This window comes from Cyprinodon tularosa, unplaced genomic scaffold (assembly GCF_016077235.1).
Source record: "Cyprinodon tularosa strain WSP-4 unplaced genomic scaffold, ASM1607723v1 ctg279, whole genome shotgun sequence".
Classification (NCBI taxonomy): Eukaryota; Metazoa; Chordata; class Actinopteri; order Cyprinodontiformes; family Cyprinodontidae; genus Cyprinodon; species Cyprinodon tularosa.
Window position 1 is genome coordinate 1,144,054 of NW_024038984.1, and position 21,963 is coordinate 1,166,016.

A 21,963-nucleotide genomic window follows, 5' to 3' on the forward strand; every position below is an offset into this window, starting at 1 on the left:
TATAAACCACAGCCAATGCCTTCTATAATTTTAAACATGAAAAAAATATCTAACCAAATTTATTAAATTAATTTATTTTAAATTAATTTCAACTAATATGGTTTTAGCTATAGAGGCTTCTTCTCTCAACATCCCGGAAACTTTAATCATGTCTGGCCGTTTCCACATCCAAGAAATAACAGTATCATCTAAAGCTGATTTTCTTTTTTAGAAGTTAAAATAAACATGTTTTTTTCTGGTTGGTACATTGCTGCTAAAATTCAATGTTGGAATAATTCCCTGTTGCCCATGTGCGCACATGCGTATTAGAAGAACGTATGCCGATCTGACAGCATATGCTGACAGAACACCAGCTGAAAATGTCAACATTTTGTGTTCGTTCTCATGTTAGGGACACCACAGCTCACTTAGACTTCCTCTATCACATGTGACGGCATCTCATTTAATGAGTAATTAATGAGCTGCAAAAATAAACATTATGAATGCTCTTTGTCTTGTGGGGTTTCCCTCAAGGTTCTGTCTTGAGTTCAACCTTTCGCAGCTTTAGAGAATCTTCTGGAACAGCTCATCATATGAATGCCAATCATTGATCAGAAATAAAAGAGTGAGGTAATGATATATTTTTTTGATTCAGACGCAAATTAAAACAAGATCCTTATCTTTCCCGTCAGTTTCATTTTTCCTCTATAACTAAGCACCATTTCAGTTTTATTGGCTCCACTGTTCACTCACGTCTCAGAAATCTGGGAGTTTTTATGACAGCTTAATGTCCTCTGAGCATCATTCTCAATTCATCACCGATCATAAATCATTCAAAATTGACTAAAGCTCTGAAATAATCTTTTATACTCAGTTAAATAAATAAGATTTTGTATAAATAATTCCCTTCAGTAGAGATTCAACTGGTAGGGATCAATCTTTCCAGCTGATGGCACCCAGACTTTGGAATAAACTTCCTGTGACTATAAACTACATCAACACTTTTGTCATATTTTAGAAAATGGCTAAAGGCTCTGCATATGTTTCAAAAAGGTGAAAAAAACAATTCACCGGACGTTATTTCCAAGATTGAAGACGTTTCGCTTCCCGTCCAGGAAGCTTTTTCAATTCAAAATGTCAGAATTAGTGTTGGGTTCGAAGCTTTATACAATGGTCCAAAAGAAAGTCCTGTTTTTGTTTAGGAAAAATGCAAACTGAACTGGAAAAACGGGTCCACCCCTTAATAATAGGGAGTCATTTGGCTTCTTTGTTAGCCTCCAATACCCGATACTGGTCTATGCCTCAGAAAGGGGGTTTGTTATGGGTATTGTTGGCCTGGCTGACCAGGCCTTCAAACTGTGTAACAAAGTTTTTTGGAATGACTATGACCTGGTTGACGGAGAATCTTCACCAGTGGCTCTGCATATGTTTTATTATATCTGGAGGATTCAGGTTTATTTTTTTTTTTACCCATCTCTTTCTTGTTAATTTCATTTATCTTTATGGGTTTCTTTTAACTTTATTAGATTTAAATTCTTTCTTCATGTGGAGCATTTTTCTCTCTGAACACTTTGCGTTCAAAAGAGCTACCATGGTTGCCAGCAGCGCGGAGCTAACTATAGCGTCAACATGTCAGGTCTGCTGAGACACACTGGGATTGCTCATTAAGCAAACATACACAAACGCCAGAAATGATACAGCACATAGAAATCCCTGCCCATAGAGACCTCCCCCCCACCCTTCAACTAGTAGTTAATTATCTGGATTTGATTGCGGGCATGTTCATCTCACATTGTTAATTAGGATTGTGAATACTTCATTAATTAGACCAGACCATTCCTCAAGGACTCTCTGTGTGTTTTTATGTGTGTGAGTGTGTGTGTGTGTCCTCTCACCAGTTTAAAGCGCTGCATGGGGATCCTACTGGTATCAATGGGACTCCTCTTTGGTTCGTCGCCGAACCTCGCCTCGGGAAGCGCCACAGCACACATCACGTGGGCCCATCTGCACACACGTCAACATTCATAAAGAACCACAACAATGCATGCTAATCATTGGGAATCCCACATGGTTTATTTGGTGGAGCTCCTGAGATTAGGGATGAAATCACAGAGATAATCCATGTAAACAAAGAGCATGCCTCACTTGTTGTTTTGGGTTTTCTTCAGGGCTCCACCTCGGAGGTTACACAGACAGCACTCCTGAGAAAAGCAATAAAGAGAGGTGAGATACCGAAAGGTTTCTCACATGCTCTGATAGCAACACACAAGGAAGAAAAGGAATGCAAATACAGTGGAAGCTGATTATTTTCTGTCTTTACTGGGAGGGTATGTAAACTTTCAAGCACAGCTGTATGGGAAGATTTTTAGCTGGATGCGTTGGCAAAGATTTAACAAAATAAGAATTAAGAAAGGACAAAAAAAAAAAATCAACATTTAATTTGACCACATTTCAGTTAGGAGGACCCGAAGAAGAGATATATATGCAGCACAATTACAAATAACAAAACAATCCTTTTAATAGCATGAAACTGAAGTAAAAATGAAACATACAGTTTTTCTTTAAGCTTTAAAGCCAGAGGGTTTATTAACCAATGTCTAGGGATGGGAATCGAAAACCGGTTCCTGTTAAGAACCGGTTCCGTATTTTTCGATTCCATGGCATCGTTTGGCAGCTCGCTGAACGATTCTTTTTTCGATTCCCGCAGCAACAGAGCCTAGCGCGCCGGCTCTGGGGAGCACGACTTACGTCACGTTTTTTACGTACGTTACGCAGCTTACGCAACTTACGCAAGTTACGCAAGTTGGAAGAACTATTCGAGGAGGAAGACAACGAGCTGCGGTCACTTTGTGAATCAAAGCCCCGTCTTTCCTTAGCCCAGAGGGTAGATCAGGAAATCCAGCTCTATAAAAGCTTGCCCTCCATCCCCTGCAGGGATAGCGCCACACTGTGGTGGTGGAACAAGCAAGATGTGCTGCCCTTGCTATCTGGACTGGCTGAAAACTACCTCTGTGTGCAGGCTTCCTCCACCCCATCTGAGAGGGTGTTCTCCACGGCTGGAGACACCTTAAGCCCTGAAAGATCCCGTATCCTTCCAGAAAAAGCAGATATGCTCATCTTTCTGCAAAAGAACTGTTAATTTTCCCTACTACTGTTTTATAATTAGTACTTTTTGTTATTTAAAATAGGTTATAATCCCATCATTTGTTATTAGACATTGTTTGTTATTAAGTTTGTTCTTGTATTCATTTTTCATTTAAACACAGATGTTACTCCAGTTTCACATTTCCTGTGGACATCTTGATCTTGTTGATTTTGTAAGATTGTGCAATAGTTAAGTAAACAAAGTTGATTCTTATAATCAAACTGTTTGTTCTCCTTTTTCCCCCAAATTGGAATCGAAAAAAGAATCGATAAAGAATCGAATCGTTTCATAGAATCGAAAAGGGAATCGGAATCGTGAAAATCTTTTCAATTCCCAACCCTACCAATGTCCCCCTGAAAATACACCAGTGAAATAAATCAGAAATGGCTCCACAATTATCAGGTCTTAATACAAACATTTGGTACCATTGTTAGGTAAGAAAAAAGAATACATAGCTGTAGGGATGGGAATCGAAAACCGGTTCCTGTTAAGAACCGGTTCCGTATTTTCCGATTCCATGGCATCGTTTGGCAGCTCGCTGAATGATTCTTTTTTCGATTCCCGCAGCACCAGAGCCTAGAGCGCCGGCTCTGGGGAGCACGACTTACGTCACGTTTTTTACGTAAGTTACGCAACTTACGCAAGTTACGCAAGTTGGAAGAACTATTCGAGGAGGAAGACAACGAGCTGCGGTCACTTTGTGAATCAAAGCCCCGTCTTTCCTTAGCCCAGAGGGTAGATCAGGAAATCCAGCTCTATAAAAGCTTGCCCTCCATCCCCTGCAGGGATAGCGCCACACTGTGGTGGTGGAACAAGCAAGATACGCTGCCCTTGCTATCTGGACTGGCTGAAAACTACCTCTGTGTGCAGGCTTCCTCCACCCCATCTGAGAGGGTGTTCTCCATGGCTGGAGACACCATAAGCCCTGAAAGATCCCGTATCCTTCCAGAAAAAGCAGATATGCTCATCTTTCTGCAAAAGAACTGTTAATTTTCCCTACTACTGTTTTATAATTAGTATTTTTTGTTATTTAAAATAGGTTTTTATCCCATCATTTGTTATTAGACATTGTTGGTTATTAAGTTTGTTCTTGTATTCATTTTTCATTTAAACACAGATGTTACTCCAGTTTCACATTTCCTGTGGACATCTTGATCTTGTTGAGTTTGTAAGATTGTGCAATAGTTAAGTAAACAAAGTTGATTCTGATAATCAAACTGTTTGTTCTCCTTTTTCCCCCAAATTGGAATCGAAAAAAGAATCGATAAAGAATCGAATCGTTTCATAGAATCGAAAAGGGAATCGGAATCGTGAAAATCTTTTCAATTCCCAACCCTACATAGCTGCTACTATGTCTCATATTTTTGTGTTTTAACAAAAAGAAAATCAAGATGTATTAGCCTCGCATAAATCTTTCCAAGATTAACATCAAATAACGCCCTTAAAAGTCCTTTTTAAACCCAGGGAGACACCTAAGATTATATTGATCAACATTTTTACTAAGACTGCAGCAAATCAGAACTGAATTAATTCATGCATATTTGATCCACAATGGTTTTTTAATAGCTGAGAGTGTCGGGAGGAGCTGCAATTTTGGCACACCTCCAAAACTGTGCTAATGTGTTTTTATAGCCTCATAATAGGGAATGTGCTCAAATAAAATATCTGATTTTGATAGGACTCAAATGAGTAGCCTTTGGTCATGACGCTGTGTATCATCAACTGTGTTTGGAGACCTCAATAAGGCTAACTATGAAAAAACATACTACTTTAATAACCTTTGTTGTGCATGGAAATGACAACACCTGACATCATCTGAAAGAGAAGTATTTAAAGATACAGCCATTAAGAGGTGGTGCAACGACATATCTGTTTCCTGAAGGATTTTCTTCAGAAGAGTCGGTTGTGATTGATAGAGGCATAAATTGCATCTTCTGTGTTTAAAGTGCTTTAAAACAAGTCATTGGGGGGGTACAATATCTTTATGACTCGTTTTAAAAACAGTAAAGCCTCCTTCTTTAGAGGATATTGGAGCAAGATAAAAAAAAAAAGAACAATGTTTGAATTAACTTTAACAGGAGGTCAAAAGTAGGAGTTGCCACCTGGATCTGCTAGCCGGCAGAGTTTCTGAACTTCTGATCAGTAACGCATGACTTTGTTTCCATCAAGAATAAATACGATATTTCACAGAAGCCTATTCCTATAAGCCACCGATTGAGAAGAACCCACATTAATCATGCAATGTGCAGGAGGGTAAAGACGGTTAAACTCACTGTTGAAAGACTTATGCAAAGAGTGACCTAATGAGGTTACTCGCTAACGGCCTTTATACTCTACCTACTTGTCAAATTACTGTAAGGAAGGAATGTCTTCCTAAATGTATGAAGTTTGCTTATAAACTCTGAATCTGTGATGCTACTGGCCTGTTTTTCCTACTAGGAACCTTTGTAGAATGCATACCAGAGGCTTCCAAGTAAAGACAGAAATTATTAATTGAACACATAATCTATCTTCCATTCCCATCCATGAAAAAAATGCTCAAACTTTGGATTTCCTTTGTTTCTTTACTGAACAAATGTTTTTAATTTAAAGGTTGCATTTTTCTGGATTATCAAAGTAAGATTGTAGTTTTTAAAGTTGTACACGTTGGCACTTTGACACCAAACATTGTTTGTAAAATCTGGACACAAACTGTCTTACAGCTGTAACGCTTCCTCCTGTGCAGCGATCACAAGACCACTGTTCGCTGACGTCCTCCGCAGCTACACCGTAACAGCCTGCAGGAGGGAAAAAAAAAAATCAGATGCAAAAAAACAGAGTAATACTCTAAATACCCAAAGGAGGGAGATAAAACAACAGTCGACAGGAACAGTGAGGTCTATTGTTACAAAACACTGGACGAAATGCCACAGCCACATTGTTTCCAGATATTCTTGATGGCATTGAAGTGGTGGGTTTCTGTGTAGACAAGCCCAGTATTGCAGACAAAGTGGAAATTGAGATCTCAGTGGTCTTTGTGGCTGTATGTGGGGGGTGGGGGTGGGGGGTTATCTGGGTGGCCATGATAGAAAAAAAACAGTCAATGACAGCTTTCTCAACTGTGGTTTCTCTGTATGTTTTCTCCTAAGTGGTATTTTCATTTTAAACACTTAAAAGTAATAATTTACTATTATTTGCTTATTTTTTCCATTTCAGAGAAGCATATGTGTTTTAAAAAGATAACATTTACAATTTAGAAAGTGTCTTTCTAAAACTGCTTTGATTCTTTGAAAGCTGGCAGCTGGTTTCAATAACGGCTCTAAAGCCTTCAGACATGGAGGATATTTTAGAAGTCCAAGTGTGAGTGAACGTCTGTGATATTTTCCTTAACGACCAATCACATAACCTGAAATAAAATCCAAGCCCACCTCTGCTTCCTTTCCAGAGTTCAAGTTACCGTTCTAGAAGGGGGGGAGTTACATCAACTTGTACTTCTATCTCGAAACCAAGCTTGTGGCTTTTTCTGTCGGTGTCAGATGACATGAGCTCCATCTCTTGCTCCCACACGCTAACAAAACCAAATAATTACAAACGCAGCGAAGCTGTTCTGCAGTCGCAGTGCAGTGCGAAACGTGTCTGGATCATGGAGGATAAATAGATGGTAGGTTTAGCTGTAGTATCAGGGAAAAGAGGCTCTGGGAGACAGCTAGATGTGAAGCACAGTCAGGCTCAGAACGATTGAAAGGAGTTTGTCTCTGAAAGGAAATAATACAGAAATCTTTAATAAAATGATTTTAAAAAAAGAGGTATCAAAATGTAAAACAAAAAACATAAAATCTCTTTTTTTATTTAATTTATTTAATAATTGACAATTATTCATGACCTTCTGATTATTTTATGGAAAACTGTGCTACTTTGATAAGTTTTAAGGCCTCTGTGCCATCACCCTAATCTTTACCTCTGTCAAGCCATTATTTATACAAGTTTGGTCTAGTTTTTTTTCCATTGCTGCATATGGAGAGTTGGAACAGAGAAAAGATGCAGTGGGTAATGTTTTTGCACATTTGGCTTCTTTTTATTATTTTGCAGTACGGTTGTTTTGTTCCCCTGCCTTTTTTTCAGGACTATCAGAGAATGTTTGTACCCACAGACTTCAACTAGGCTGACAGCATTTCAGGAGAGTTGCTCTGTGTTATTTTTTTCCTATCAATTTCCTGCTTGATTCTAAATCTGCGCCTTTTGGAAATCTTAGCATTATGGTAAAGATCTACATAAGTTAGAGAATATTTTCATATTTATAGCTAACCATTGTATAATGTCAAAATGACGTCTCTGTTGTCATTTTGTTAGTTTAAGCCTCAATTACAAGGCGAGTGGGAAAGCCCTGATAAGCAGGGTGACGGATGTGTGATGATGCGGGCCTGTTTCTCTCTCTCTCTCTCTTTTTTTTACAAACTTGGAAGACTGTACAGCATCATCGGCCACCCTCTCCTCTCCCTGAAGGGCCTCTACAGCAGCTGCTGCCTCGGGGGGGTCGTAGCATACATACCCAGGACCTCTGGCAAGCAATTCGGGGCGCTTGAAACACTGACAAACCGAATGACAGACAGTTTTTGCAACAGGGCTGTAACCTTGTTAAATGCAGACATTTGACACCATCATGTGTCGTTTTAGCCACAGGCCAGGTGCAATAAACAGACATGTCAGCCTCGATGTGTCGTAAATCTCAGCTTAATTTGTACATAGAGCTTCTCTTTTGATGAGCTGATATGCTTTATTTATTTACTCTGTATTTTTATCTGACATGTTTGCACCGAGGGGAGAACTGTGCCCCAGTTTCGCTGTGCTTGTGCGCACTGCACATGTGCTCACTGACAGTAAAGATGTTAATCGTGGTCTCTTTAAAGCACTTGAATGGCTTCCAAACCGGAAATCAGGTTTGGAAGCCATCCAACCTGTGTGACTTTGGGTTTTCCAATTAGATAATTCTCTAAAACATACTGCTGAGTTCACACAGAGAAACAGAAAAATCACTGTTCATCTTCAGAGACATAAATATTACAAGACAAAAATGCCATAATGTCGCCTCAGCTCTTGTTATAGATCTAAACAAAGTTTTTAGAAATCACTGCGGGCTGAGTTAACAGCAGCTCCAACAGAGAAACCTGAATTGTATGAAATTGGCTCTAAATTTCTGATGGGTGCATCTCTAGAACAGATCTATCCGTGTTCAAGTGAGTTTTGTTTAAACCTACAGCGTCTAGTCTATGTGTAATCCCAAATGAATGAAGGCTGGTTTCTGAGTTGGGAATGTGGTGCAGGAGGAAGGTTTCCCCTTAACTGGCTGACGAGAGAAATAGAATAAGCTAAACCGCAAAGAGAAACAAGAGAGAGTGTGGGCTGAAAAGGAAACACAGATGAAGTGAGTCAGGACTTATAAACCCGCCGACCTTCTACCAAATATATATATTTTTTTATGCTGGATCCACTTGTATTCTGCTGGAGATTTCATAAAGGTTCCACAGAAAGCTTTCCCACTCTTACTGTACCCGCTACACTAATTCTCCTTGGGCCAACATACTTGCGTGAACTTGCAGGCAACAGCTCTGACAGCACAGGAGAGGGGATGTGCCGTCGTCCTGCAGCAGGGGGTTCGTAGGAGTCGGGGGACAGTTATGCTCTCGGAAAGAAAAGCAGATCTCTGGAACCAGAGGCTTGGACCTCCTCAGCCCTCTGCAGGCAGGTGTGGGGGGCTCCAGAGACAGAGGTTTGAGGTCCTCAGCTTTCTCCTCAGCCTGCAGGGGAAAAAAAGAAGAATAATTTTTTTAATCCCCCAAAGGGTTTGAATATTGACAGTGCCACCGGGTGACATGTGCCTCCCTGCCCTGTAAGGAGGGCTTTCATTCTCGGTGACATTTCAGCTAACAGGAAATTACAGTGGCTGGCTGTGATAAGCAGCAAAACCACAGAGGGAGAAATCAGGTAATTACAGGGACCTGTGGGTTCAGAGTTAGCTCTATTCTGCATCCAATTGACCAGTAATCAGTCAGCAATAACTTCTGAGCAAATGCAAAGAGCGAGCAGCTGGACTGTCTCTAGAAGGCTGCCTTTGCACAAAATTAAAGAGGAAATCAATCTTCGTAAGGTTACAAAATCATCAAAACTCTGGAGTAATAGAGAACCTAGTCTTTACTTTACTCCTCTATCCCACGGTAACAGCAGTATCATGCTGTGGGGATGATTAATTTTCTTCTTCTGAGTAGAGGAGATGTTTGTAGATAAATACCGAGCAATTCAGGTGGAAAAGTTGGTAGAGGCTATAAAAGACTTACAGTAACCCTGTGGTCTCCAGGGTATAAGGTCCCTCTGTCTTAAAGCTGAGTGTAACTGCTTCATAAAATACTACCAGTAACCTAACATTGCCTACTGTCTGAGATATGTCACCTACTGTTAATAAGGTTTAAAAAAATAAATAAAATCTGTTAAAAACATAATACGCAAATAAAAAAAAGTGAAAAACCTCATTTAAGACTTAATAGGCAAAGTTAAAAAGTGAAAAAATTAAGTTCCCATATCAGCTTTATGGTTCTGAGGTTAATGTCTAACAAAAGGGTTTTTCTTTTGCTTTCCATAAATGTATTTCACAAATTTCTCATAGAAGCACTTTAACAATCTTAGGGCAAGTGACTGCTTTTGTGTAATCAGAGGGTCATTGAATTTCGCCATGAAAATACCATTTTGTTACAAAAGTGATAAAATCTTGTTCTGTGTCCAATAACACTTAAATATGATGAAAATCTTTGGGCAAAATTTCATTAAAACATTCAAATTTGTGGCTAAAACATTAACATAGTGAAATTTAAATGGTCTATCAATACCTCGGTAGATGTTGCGTTTAAGTCGCCTTAAAATGTAAATTTTTGCACCATGATTGTTACAAATCTCGAGTTTACCTGATAATATGGCATGAAGAGTGTGCAAACAGCACAGTGCGGCTGCATGGTGGCAGCGTGAGCATTGTAGTCCCTCTCTGCAGAGAAGCAGCTCTTTCTGTGCTGCCAAAGGTAGATGAGGGGCTTTGCCCATTCTTCTATTTCATGCTCCCCGTCGTCCTCCTCCTCCTCGTCGTCGTCCTCATCCTCCTCCTCTTCTGCCAGGCTTGCTTCTGGAGGCTCTAATTTAAGATGGTACAAATATGAATTTCAACAACACATCCCAAAAGATTGCAGTGAAGTTGCCAGATAGAGTTTAAAGGCTGAGACAAACTTCATGATGTGGGAGTCGAGAAATGTTAGGATGCCGTCCTCAGCTGCTTGCAGACGTTTTTGTTTTTCAGCAGGTTGTTTTAGTTTGTGGATTCGATATTTCTGAAATATTCAATGTTTTTTTTACGACCTCGGAAAAAAAAAAGTCCAGCAGAGGTTTTTAATTGCAGACTTTGAATGTAGAGTCAGTATTTTATGAGTCCTCATGGATAAAGCTTTTCTTTTGAGGGGACTATTGCTAATGCAAGACGGCAGTGATTTTAGGTACATCTAGAGCAATTTGTGTTATAATCATCTAGATCATAACAAGTGATGCTATAATGAGGTAGTTAAACACTTAATGAACCCCCAAATTAAGTGATTCACTTCTGAAACCTGTGGCTTTTAAAATGTACAGGATTCCTTGACAGTTTATGTGTCAAACCCAAGGCCTGTGGGCCAAATCCGGCCCAAGGCAATTTCTTCAGCCTTGAAGAGTCCTAAAAAAGAAGTATAATGTGATAAAGCTGAGACCTTTACCACCCACTGCCCGCTGCCTTGCTGCCACAGCTCAGAGTTCATGGAGAAAACCTACCTGTGTGAACAGATGTTTTTAACATCGAGCATAAAACAAAGCTAAGATCAGGTCTTACAGGTGAAATCTCCTCACAGTTAGAAGGATTATTGTTTACAGGATTTAAAGCCAGTTGTTAACAAACTACTTGATACTATTTTTTTAAAATAAGGATGAATAAGTTTGTGTTTACACATTTATGTTTTCACACATGAAGATTGAGTGGTTAAACATAAGTTATTTGTAGCCCTTGGTTTTAGCATGCTGATCATAAAACCCAATGATTCAATGCATTGTTGTTCTGTCTCGGTCAAATGTTACAAAAGGATTTAAATTTGACTTTCATTTAACTCCTCACTTATGGAAAAGAAATCTGGATCAATAATGATTGGAGAGCCAATTTTTTACGGAATTTAAATCAAGTGAAACTAAAACTTTTCTACTTGAGGAGTTCTGGATAGAGCAGGGGTCGGCAAACCGTGGCTCCGGAGCCGCATGCAGCTCTTTAGCGCCCCCTTGCTACCTGGAGCTTTTTCAAAAATGTATAGAAATCTATTTTTTTGTTTGTTTTAATATGATGTGCAGGAGGTCAAACAAAAATGAATTATGTTGTGCCAGGCAAACAAAGCGGTGGGTTTGTCTCGGACCATGGATCCCAAAGGGGGGAAAAAAGGAAGATGGCGAATGAGAAAAGAGGATTCCAAGAATGGACTAACCCCTGGGATAGAGCATATTGACAGACAATTTTTTTTTTTTTTATCTTAAATACAAAATATTTCTATGCATTTTTTTAATTTTTGTATAATTACGGCTCTAAATGTGTCCCTCTGTCAGCTAAAGACATCTTTTAGAGGCTCTATACTCCAGTTAAAAGTTGACTATTTTAATAATTGATTAATCCGATTAATTTTTTTTCAGAATGAAATTATGAAATATTAAGTTTTATTCAAACAGATGCAAACAACTCTTGAAAAAGCTTGATCATCTGATGTGGCTAGAGAACAAAACGAATCGGACGCCCCTTGAGAAGCAGTGGAAACAAAATTCATTAAAGGATTTTTCCAGATCTGGAAATCTTTTGGAACTTCAGGTCCTTATTCTCCACCCTAATCTCTAAATGATGCAGACATCCGTCCATCCATCCTTCTCTTCTCCATCAACAAACCATCCAGCATTCCCATCCATCCATAAATTGTAATTCCATTCATCCACCTGTTCGTCCATTATCCGTCCATCAAACTATGAATCCATATATCCAACCAGCCGCCCATCCATCCATCACCTTCCCATTTATCAGGTTTTCTATCATCCCATTTGTCTATCCAGCCATTATTTGTCTGGGATTCTGCTCTCCATCAGGTTACTGATCTCAGTCCAGCAAGCCCAGCTTCAAATTCAATTCAATTCATTTCAAAAACGCATTATTGATCCCGAAGGGAAATGAAATGTTCTAAGTGTTACAAAGGTTTCTTCACCAAACTGTTGTAGATGTTAAAGGCTGTGGGCTCTATTCTCTATCTGTTGTTTTTACACAAATCTGAGAAATATCATACAGAATATTTTTACTTTTACCATTTTAAAACAACAAAAAAAGGCACACTCAGAAATTTTAAGTCTGGGATTGTTTCATGTGCAGGAGCCCTAAAAATAACCCCAAGTTAAACAGCTTCCAAGTACGTTGGCTCAGAAAATGAGTCACAATGAAAGATAACTGAATACTACCTTATCATTTATTTTCTCCATTGCCTAGTAACAGTACCAACCTATCAAACTCACTTCTTTTACTAATTTTAAAGCACATTTAATGACAGAAGCTGATTATTCCACTGATTGTTTAGTAATTAGGTTAATTATCTTGATGTGGAAAATGTTTCTCTCATAACTGTCGTTTGCAGTTATTTTCTGATGCAGACTTTCTCTGCAGTTGCATCTAACCCCAGTGATCATACAAGATTCCAGCAACATTTATTAGTTGCTCCTTTAGTAATGGCTGCAGTGCCATCACAAAGAAAGCAGAACTTAAAGGTTTGCTACTGATGATAAAGGTAAACAAATGAGGTTTTAGAGGTTCAATGTGTTGGTGCCATCTGTTTTTATAACTAACCCCTCATCTTTAATGGTCTTTCATATACGACTGCACATATCGGCTGCACCTGTTAAATTAAAAATATATATTCATATACCGGCAATGTGAGGAAAAAGCTCCTCATTGCGTAAATCAGAATTAACAAGGAAGCGCAGGGGTTTAAACTTAATAAGGAGGCATTAATAATGAAATCACTGAATATGCAATGGCTGCTAATAAATTGCTTTACAGCATAACGAGCAGAGGGCAGAGTTATTATATATATAAATAAAGAAATAATTTTAAATAAGTCATTTTAAATAATGTGCTGCCATTTCTTATATCCACTTACTGTAAATGTGTCGATAGCTGTATATTCTAGTTATTTATTCTTCTTTATTGTTGCAATTTTCAAAACTACTTTTTGCTCTTGTTCAGTATTTTTTTTTCCACTTTATTTTGCCTTTTTAATACTCTTTTTTTATATATATACTGGTTTGACCTTTTCTATATAATGCCTGTCGGTTTGCTGCCATGTCACGCTAATATACCCATTTTGGACAACGAAGGAATTTTCTACTCTTTTCTATCATATATTTGTTTATTGTTCTTTTAATCATGTGTTTGTTTGTTATCAATTCATCTTTTAAGAGCTACAATGTAATACTTCACCCGTGGAAAACAGCCTGTATGCTTTCTACTCAGCACTATTGGCGTTTTCTTAGGTTAATTGTAAGTACTCATGATGAGCACCGGTCAAGGCGACGATGGATGAGGTATGAGTCTTTGTTTTGATCAACTGTGATTATTTTAAACCTGAAATTGTTGCGCATGCTGAGACTGGGAGGCGGTGGCTACAGAAGGCTCTCATTTACCAACTCTCTGCTTAGTTAAATCTAATCTCTCTGAAGAGGAAACAATTTCCTGAAGTAGCTGGAGCAGGTATTTCACGTTCCCTCTGAAATAACAGTTATTCTTTTGTTTAAATATCAAAGAGTCCTCTCAACGCCACTGTCGTTTTACCGTCATGGAGATAAACACCCGCAGCAGCCGCTGAATTATTCATCCTTTTCACCACAATCACGGAGGTAATAAATGTGACTATGTGTGTGTATATATATACATAAATATGCATCAGGATGTGCTAAGGAGGACCCTCACTCCCACCTTATGAAAACCCCTGAAAACAAATAGATCATCTATCAAAAAGGTCAGCGCGCTGCGGCAGGCCCGACAATTAAATGTTTATGAGCGCACTGACGTCAGAAGCATCATCTTGGTGGTGGCGGTGGGAATTCATATGGTTTTGAATATGAGGAGGGAAGGAAGGGACCACAGAGCAGAGTGATTTACGATGGGAAAGGACACATTTGAGTTAATGAGACAGAATTGATCAGTTACAATCAGCTAAAGTATTCACACCACTCCAACCTTTCCAGATTTTAACCACAAACTTTAATTCATTTTATTGGGATATAATGCAACAGACCTACAAAAAAAGACATATAACTGAAGGAAAAGACAAAAATATTACTGAAGCTTTTAAAACTGTTTTATAAATATAATCTAAAAAGTGTGGCGAGCATTTGTTTTCCGCCTTCCTGAGTCAATACTTTCACTAAATCTACAAATGAGAGTTATTTTAGGAGTGTCTCTAGCAGCTATGTACATCTAAAATCTGATTTTTTTTTGTACATTCCTCTCCGATTAGCTTAGGCTCAGTCTGTTCACCCAGAGGGTATCTGTGTAGCTAATTTCTCAAGTCTTACAAACAGATTCTCATTTGTATTTTCCTCATGGGCCGAGTGTCCCATGGGAGGGGTACGTTTAAGTTCGATGTCCTGTCCCGATCTCAAGCCTTTCGGACCCTCTAAGAGGTTTTCTCCCAGGACTGGGGGATCATTTCGCTCCATCCGTCTTCACACCAACTCTGACCAGATTTCCTGCCTTCCCACAGCATGATGCTGCCACCACCGGTGAGGAAGATGTGTTCAAGGGTGAGGTGCAGTGTTAGTTTTCCGCAGCGAACAGCGTTTTGCCTGTAGGCCAGAAAGTTGGATTATCAAACTATTGTTTTAATATCTAAACAGTTTCATCTCCGACCAGCCGGCTGACATAATTGGTCTATCTGATGGCGTTTGGTTGACTTAGACCTTCAGGAGACTTCTGTAGGCAAAAGGTCTCATGGGAATTCAGATTTCTTTACTGAAAGTTGCTTAATATGAATGCACGACACACTTTTCAGTTTTAATTCTAGGAGACTTAAAACTCCTTTTGCCTTACAATTGAAATCCTTTGTGTCTTTTGCATTAAATCCCAATAAAAAGCAACAGTTTGTGATCCCGTTTGAAATCCTGAAAAAAGTGAGTTTCAAGGGGTTTCAATATTTGTTGGGCTGTGAACTAAAGAATAGTCGGTTGAAATATTTCTAAGTAGGTTTTGTGGTTTGATACAAATCATTCATAAAGGCAAATAAGTTTGGGTTTGGTTTTATTCTGGGACCTCCAAACCCAATTAACGAGAATAGAAAAAACACATTTCAGGCGGCTATGTTCAGGGTCCTGCAATTTGGCCATAAAAAGATTATGGAGTATGGATTGGAGCCACCCACTACGCAAAACAAAAACCGCAACAAGAAATATCTCTGGGGTTTTAAAAAAAAAATCAGAATAAATGAGCAAAGCTCACAATAGGATCTTTTATGGCTGTCTGCATGTCTTTAACGCTCAAAAGTGGGTTTAAAAATAACTCGATATGTGTGTGTGAGTGCGCCCACCGTCGTCACTGGCAGTCTGCTGTTTCACGGCTGTGGGCACGGCTCTTGCGGTGGGTTTCCTGAGAGGGTGACGCCAGCTCTTAGTGGTCCTCTTGGCTGACAGGGCCGGGTACTGGCACAGTGAGGGAATCAAGGGAGCTTTAATGATGCAAACCATTAGGGTTGGTTTTTAGAAAGTGAAATTTGGTGTCAAAAAAAACCCAAAAAGCACTTACAGCGCAAACTTCCCCAGGTTCAAGGCAGGATTCATAGTTCTCTTCTTCCTCAGAGGAATCACTGCTGCTCTGACCCTTCTCGCTGCTTTGCTGCTCTGCTTCTTCACACTCAGATTCGTCTTCTTCCATATCAGACACCTGGTCCTGCTCTCGCTGTATTTCCCTCTCAGCCTCGCTCAGTCTTGCCACGGATTGAGCCCCTTTCTCTTCATCCTTTTGCAACTCATAATCTTCACCATGTCCCAGGGGTTCAGCAGCACTGACAGAAAGGAGCGAGGTGGGCTCCAGTTGGGCCCAGGTCAGAACCCCACCCTCTTCCTCCAGGTTCTCGGATGTGCGAAGGTCCGGAGCAGTGTCCTCCAGGTCTGTGACCTCTTTGCACCGAGGTTCGGTCCACATGGTGTAAGGCAGAGGATCATGCGAGAAGTCAGATGGGAGATCCGGCTGCAGATTCTGGATGAGAATAGCAGGACTGTGGGAAGTGAAGTTTTCCCAGATACAATCAGACGAGATTTTCGTCTCGATGTGTTGAGAAGAACTATTAGAATACGTAGTGTTGGGTCTTAATGCTGATTGGTTCTCATTTTGAGGGAATAATGAAGACTGTGATGTTTGGGGAACACTGCCAGAGTTAGCAGATGATGGACAGCAGGTACTGTATCTCATGCTTTCTTGCGTCTCTCTTTGAGATCTCTCGTCACTCTGCTTAGGAATTAACCTTCCCAGCATTCTGCGATCCCTTTCCAGAGTAGATTCTATCGACATTTCACATACGTCACCAGATGTTCTTTTGTGCAAATCGCTGGCAGCTAAAGGAGGCGCATTTGCTTCTAAACTACACTCTGCATCCTCCTCGTAATTAATTGGAGCCTCTAAATGCCGGCGGCTGTCATGGTCCACTGTGCTCGGTTTTGACAGCTGTAAATGAGCACCTTCCTGTCCGGCTTCCTGCGAAGACGGTGAGCCGGTCGGCGTCTCCCTCTGGAGCACGGGTGCGACCTGGTGACTGAACGCTCCGGGTTTGTGGAAATGAGTAAGCTCAACGTCGGCAGGGGTGAGGGAGGGCATCTCCTGGGTCAACACAGGTGGCAACGGGCAAGCGCCCGCCTTCCAGAGCAGCTCTGGGATGAGCTGTGGCATATCTGCAGCATTTTTCTGCAGAAGAGGAGGTAAAAGGTTCTCCTCAGTGGGGCCTTTTGCTACGCTGTGATTGTGTTGGAAGATGCAGCCACTGGATGCGGCTCTATCTCCCTCTGCTGGTTCATAAAGTGCTTCTGTGCTGGAGTGGGAGTTAATATGTTTAGGAATAACATCTATGTCCATGTCCTCTGCTTTTACATTGTTAGTGTAACTCCTGGTACGTGTGTGTACGCTCCTGTCTGTGGTCGGCGTTAGCTCTGAATATGAGGACGTCGTTACCTGAGCCTGAGGTTCAGAGGGAGGTCCGTCCATTAGAGGGTCTGCAGAGGTGTTTGTGTGGCAAGGTGAGTTGAGGTGTTGCTGCACAGAAGAAGAACACCTCGAATCCCCGGTTTCCAGGTGTACCCCGGGATTGTCTCTGGGTTCCTCACAGGTTCTGTGTGTGACCCCTGAGAGGCCCTGACAGGCAGGTTTTAGCTCCTCCTCTCCTGTTGTGGCTGGAGGGCTTGACTGAGATGTGCTGTTTTTAGAAAACCCGAGAATTTTACTCTCAACGCGGTTTACCTTGACCACGCACATTTGTTTGCAAGCTGGGGAAGATAAAAAACAAAACAATGAAGTGTTAAAAATCTAGGATTAAAATTGTTTAAAATGTGAAAAACACTCCTGATCATACAGAGAAGCTTTCAATCACATAGGTATAGCTATATTATAGGTATGATTGGTTCTCCTTTGTAAGTCTTCCGTTTGTTAGTGTGAAATAATGAAAAAGAAGGGTCAATATTTTACATGCAGGCTCAAACACAAAATTCAAACTACTTGTTGGATGACTGCTATATTTAGCATGTTAAAAAGAGTTCATCTTTTTGGTTCGATTGATGCTTTAAATAAAAAAAAATAATAACAATAATTAAAAGCAATCCACTGAGCTTGGTTTCTGAGTTTGAAGATGTTTTGCTTCCCATCCAGGAAGCTTTTTCAATTCAAAATGTCAGGAATAGCATGAGTTCGAGGTTTTATACAGCAGCCCAACAAAGGCTTGTTTTAGATTTAAATCAGGACAGCCTTCTAAGTATTTTAGATTTTTCTTTAACTGGCTTGTTTCTTCACAATACAACAGAAGGCAGAGCCTGGTTCATAAGTGTGGCAGGTGATAAGTGTTTGTAAGGTGTTCTCCAACTCCACCGCCAGACACCTCATTTGAAAAAACTACTTAAAAAGAAAACGATTATGAAGGCTTCTTACCAGAAAGCTGGGGCAAATTTGGTTTCTTTCCTTCAGTTTGCTTTTTCTTCCCTTTCTCCGTCTCCTTGTAGGCTGTCCCAGCTGCAGACCTCTTTGCCTTGGGCCCAGACTGCCCACCTGGAGGTTTTCTCTTGCTGCTGCTCAAAGCTAAGCTGCTGTCCAGGTCAACAGGCTCCTCTGTGGTCCTGAGGCGTTTGGAGCGCATCCGAGAGTGACTGCTGGTATGAAAGAAGAGAGATCCCAGAAAATTAAAACCAAAGGGGCCTTTAAAGGCTGAAGAAAAATCTTCAGAGATTATGGGCAGTACCCTTTATTAGAAGACTTGGTCTTCCGGCGCCTATGTAACCAGCTCCGCAGCTCTGGTGTGGTGCTAGGAGTGGGAACAGTGTGATCAATGAGCGTCGAATCCTTCCCCACCATCCAGTTGGCGTAACGGTCAGGCTGGAAACGCTTCACAAAAGGCTCCATGGAGATTTTCACCATATCCTTGCTACATGTGCACTAAAGAGGGACGAAAAAAAGAAGCCGTTGCTGAGGCCACCTGAACTCGACTTCATATCGTCTAAATTTAGCTTTCAAAGAAGTCGTCATCAGATGGATGCCCTGGAGGCTCATGTTACCTGTGTCGCCACCTTGCCGTAGTCGATCCAGCGCACTGTGGCAAAGTTGGTAGACTCTGCACAGTTGAAGCCGTGGTTGAATCCGGCATGGTAACCATAGGGGAAGGTGATCATGAACTCTCCGGCTTCCTGAGTAATCTGTGTAAGAGCAGAGAATTGATGTTTTAAAGTCCAACCATAACAAAAAAAGAAATAAAACAGATGGAAAATCAAGTCAAAGTCCTATGTTTTTGATCCAACAAACCACGCTTAAGTTTAAAGCCAGGGATAGCTAGATGTGTTTTTTTTTTTTTTTGAAGGGGTGAAGAGTTTACCTTATCGAAGGGGATGCCATACTTCCTCAGTATGGAGGGGGAGATAAGAGTCATCTTGTGACGCAGAAAAGCCTCACAGCCCTTGAAGCTGTTGGGAAAAAAGCCTGAAAAAGGAAAACCCACACAGACACAATCACAGAGAGTCTGAAAGCAAAAAGAAATCTATAAAAAACTATTTAAAAAAGTATGAATTTTGTTTTTTAGGAAGATCAGATGGTCAAATGGGGAGAAACTTCAATGTCAGCCATTAACAAATTAATCAATCTTATGCAGTCGGATTAATATATAGTATTTGAAATGTATCCACTAATCCATCCATTTTCTACGTCCGATTTTCCTCATCTTCTGATCATCAACCATGCCCGCACACTCTTAGCTAAAGGGGCATTTAGAGTAACCAATCAACCAATGGAGAAAGAGCCATGGCCAAGATTCAAACCCAGAACCTCGCTCAAAGGCAACACTGCTACCTCCAATAAAACGCGCTGCATATGCTGAAAATTTAATTAAGGTGAACGTGATAATTCAGCATCTTATTCAACCTTTAGAGCTGCATTCTTCATGGTAATTAGATAGAAGAGGACATGTAAGGCACGAAAAGAAATTTCAGCCCCTTAATTTAGTTACCTTTACTCTAAAAGTGAAAAGCATTCGAAAATGTTTTATTTAACATTTGGTGACTCATATTCGTTTCTTTCCAGTTAACATTTATGTTCTAGGATCAGATCTGAGTTTAAATTTGGACATATAATACAGCACCGTTCCCATTTACTGGTCCCAATGGTCAGGATGTGTAGAAACTGCACATTTACTGCATTAGCTTTAACTCCCACTGAAACAAACAGTGAAATCTGACCATTCTGGTTTCATCTCTCCACTTTAAGGAGGAATTGGCGATTGGTGATGCTGTTTACTCCTGTGAACTACTTCCAGCTGATTCACCTGCATCAACAAAAGGACTAAATACGCTTTCCTAGAATTTTACAAAGCCTAGTGAAAGATTCTCAGGGGATTTGGAAGAGAAAAAGGCCCTCGGTATCATAGATCATCCTCCATACTCAACACTAGACACTGTTTTTTTTTTTATATTCAATTTTTGTTTCACACTAGAAGCACAGGGAGTGTTTCTGCCTCAGATGCTTGATGGTAGCCTCCTCTGTACAAAGTTAAAACTGTTTATTAAGGTTTTTCTTAGATGGACTGGAGAACAACCTGTTTAAGTAGAGTACAGCTTAGTATATGTTTAGGCTGGAGGGCAATGGCTGGTATATCACATTTATGTCCAAAGAAAAGAAAAAAAAGATTTTGATTAAGTGTTCATTCCGATGAACTTTAAAAGATGTCTATAAAATTTTTGTTTCCTTATAGAAACGGTTCGGACTGCCACTTAGTTATAGGTTGGGGATTTACATGTTTTTCTAGTTTCCAAAGAATAACTGTAAGCACAAGGGGAAAAAAAGCTCCCAAAGTAATGCAAAGATCTCTGTGTTTGTTGTTAGTTCAGAGCAAAATGAAAAAAGAAAAAAACATATTTCATTAATTTAAAAAGAAAAAAAAAATGCAATTTTGGTTGAAAATACTTGCAATTTACTTTTTTGGGAAATCGTTCGGCCCAAGATTTTTATGCACTATAACTAAATGTTTATCACACCCATCTTTACCATAGGTGCCCTGCAGACTGTTTAATAATCAGTCATCACCATCAACTGCCTAGGCTCTGTCTGTGCTTTTCTTGGGACATCCTCCCTCAGTCAAATTTTCTGCTTCTACATTTATGCTCATTTAAAATTATTATTATTTTTACCTGTAGCCAGGCGCTCCAGTCGCTTTCCATGCTCTGGGGGGATGGCATACCTGTTAGACAGGGGGAGACGGGGTTAATTCTGGCTGCACTTATTTATGCCTCAGTGCTGACTGTAAGAAATGCAACGTTGCCATCAAGTGGTGGAGAAATGAATACCTGCTGGAGAAAAAAACTTTTTTTCCCAAATCAGTTAATATAAAACTATGAATAAGAAAACAGTCGAGTTGTATTGCTGGTCCCATTATAAGGCTATTTTCCTTTCTTCTTTTTTTTTTCTTACCGGTTACAGCTTAAATAGTAAAATACAGCCTTTAAAATATAATGGAAAGGTCATATCAATCACTGCTGGTGCAATCAAGTTCATGAAAAAATAAAAAAAAACATTATGAGATGTTCCCGTTGATACCTGGCTGACGCAATCTGAATTTCAAGCACCTTCTAAACTTCTTGGTGACAAACTCAGGAAGTGTGACAGAAACCCCTTAGGGACTGAACAGGCTTTCCATCCGACTAGCTCCATCCGCCCTCAGGTCTGCGGCAAGTCTTCCGTCATTGTATGACCCGTCAGCTTAACACAGCTGTGAGAGGCGCAGAAAGAGGGAGACGCTACCTTAGGTGGAGGTTGAAGCCAGAAACTGGGAGAGAGAGAAGTGGGGGGTGGCGAGTAGACTAGCATCTTAAAACTGCTGCCCACTCCAGGGAAGATGAGATGTTGAATAAAGCAGCAGGATGAAAAGGGAGCACGCCGGTGACTGTGTGCACCAGACGATAAGGGTGTGCAGACTTGCGAGTTCTTGGCACATGGGGCTTCTCTTATAGAGTGTGTGTTTGTCGGTTTATGCCTGTGTCACAATCTGACTGTG

General features: G+C 40.2%; 1 protein-coding gene across 6 annotated transcripts in view; it reads right to left on the bottom strand.

Annotated features, from left to right (window-relative positions):
* kdm4c (lysine (K)-specific demethylase 4C) overlaps window positions 1-21,963 on the bottom strand; it is a 53,172-nt gene that overhangs the window by 21,300 nt on the left and 9,909 nt on the right. For 3 of the 6 annotated variants that reach the window (XM_038290290.1, XM_038290287.1, XM_038290288.1), the window contains exons 6-17: window positions 21,101-21,150; window positions 19,297-19,400; window positions 18,983-19,120; window positions 18,670-18,863; window positions 18,363-18,580; window positions 15,978-17,707; window positions 15,763-15,874; window positions 10,057-10,277; window positions 8,685-8,898; window positions 5,825-5,901; window positions 2,125-2,180; window positions 1,875-1,983 (exon numbers count right to left, since the gene is read on the bottom strand). In XM_038290290.1, coding sequence (XP_038146218.1) covers window positions 1,875-1,983; window positions 2,125-2,180; window positions 5,825-5,901; window positions 8,685-8,898; window positions 10,057-10,277; window positions 15,763-15,874; window positions 15,978-17,707; window positions 18,363-18,580; window positions 18,670-18,863; window positions 18,983-19,120; window positions 19,297-19,400; window positions 21,101-21,150 — 3,223 coding nt within the window. Of the gene's footprint in view, window positions 1-1,874; window positions 1,984-2,124; window positions 2,181-5,824; window positions 5,902-8,684; window positions 8,899-10,056; window positions 10,278-14,418; window positions 15,026-15,761; window positions 15,901-15,977; window positions 17,708-18,362; window positions 18,581-18,669; window positions 18,864-18,982; window positions 19,121-19,296; window positions 19,401-21,100; window positions 21,151-21,963 lie in introns of those variants that run through there. The other 3 variants (XM_038290289.1, XM_038290291.1, XM_038290292.1) reach the window with 3 other exon arrangements.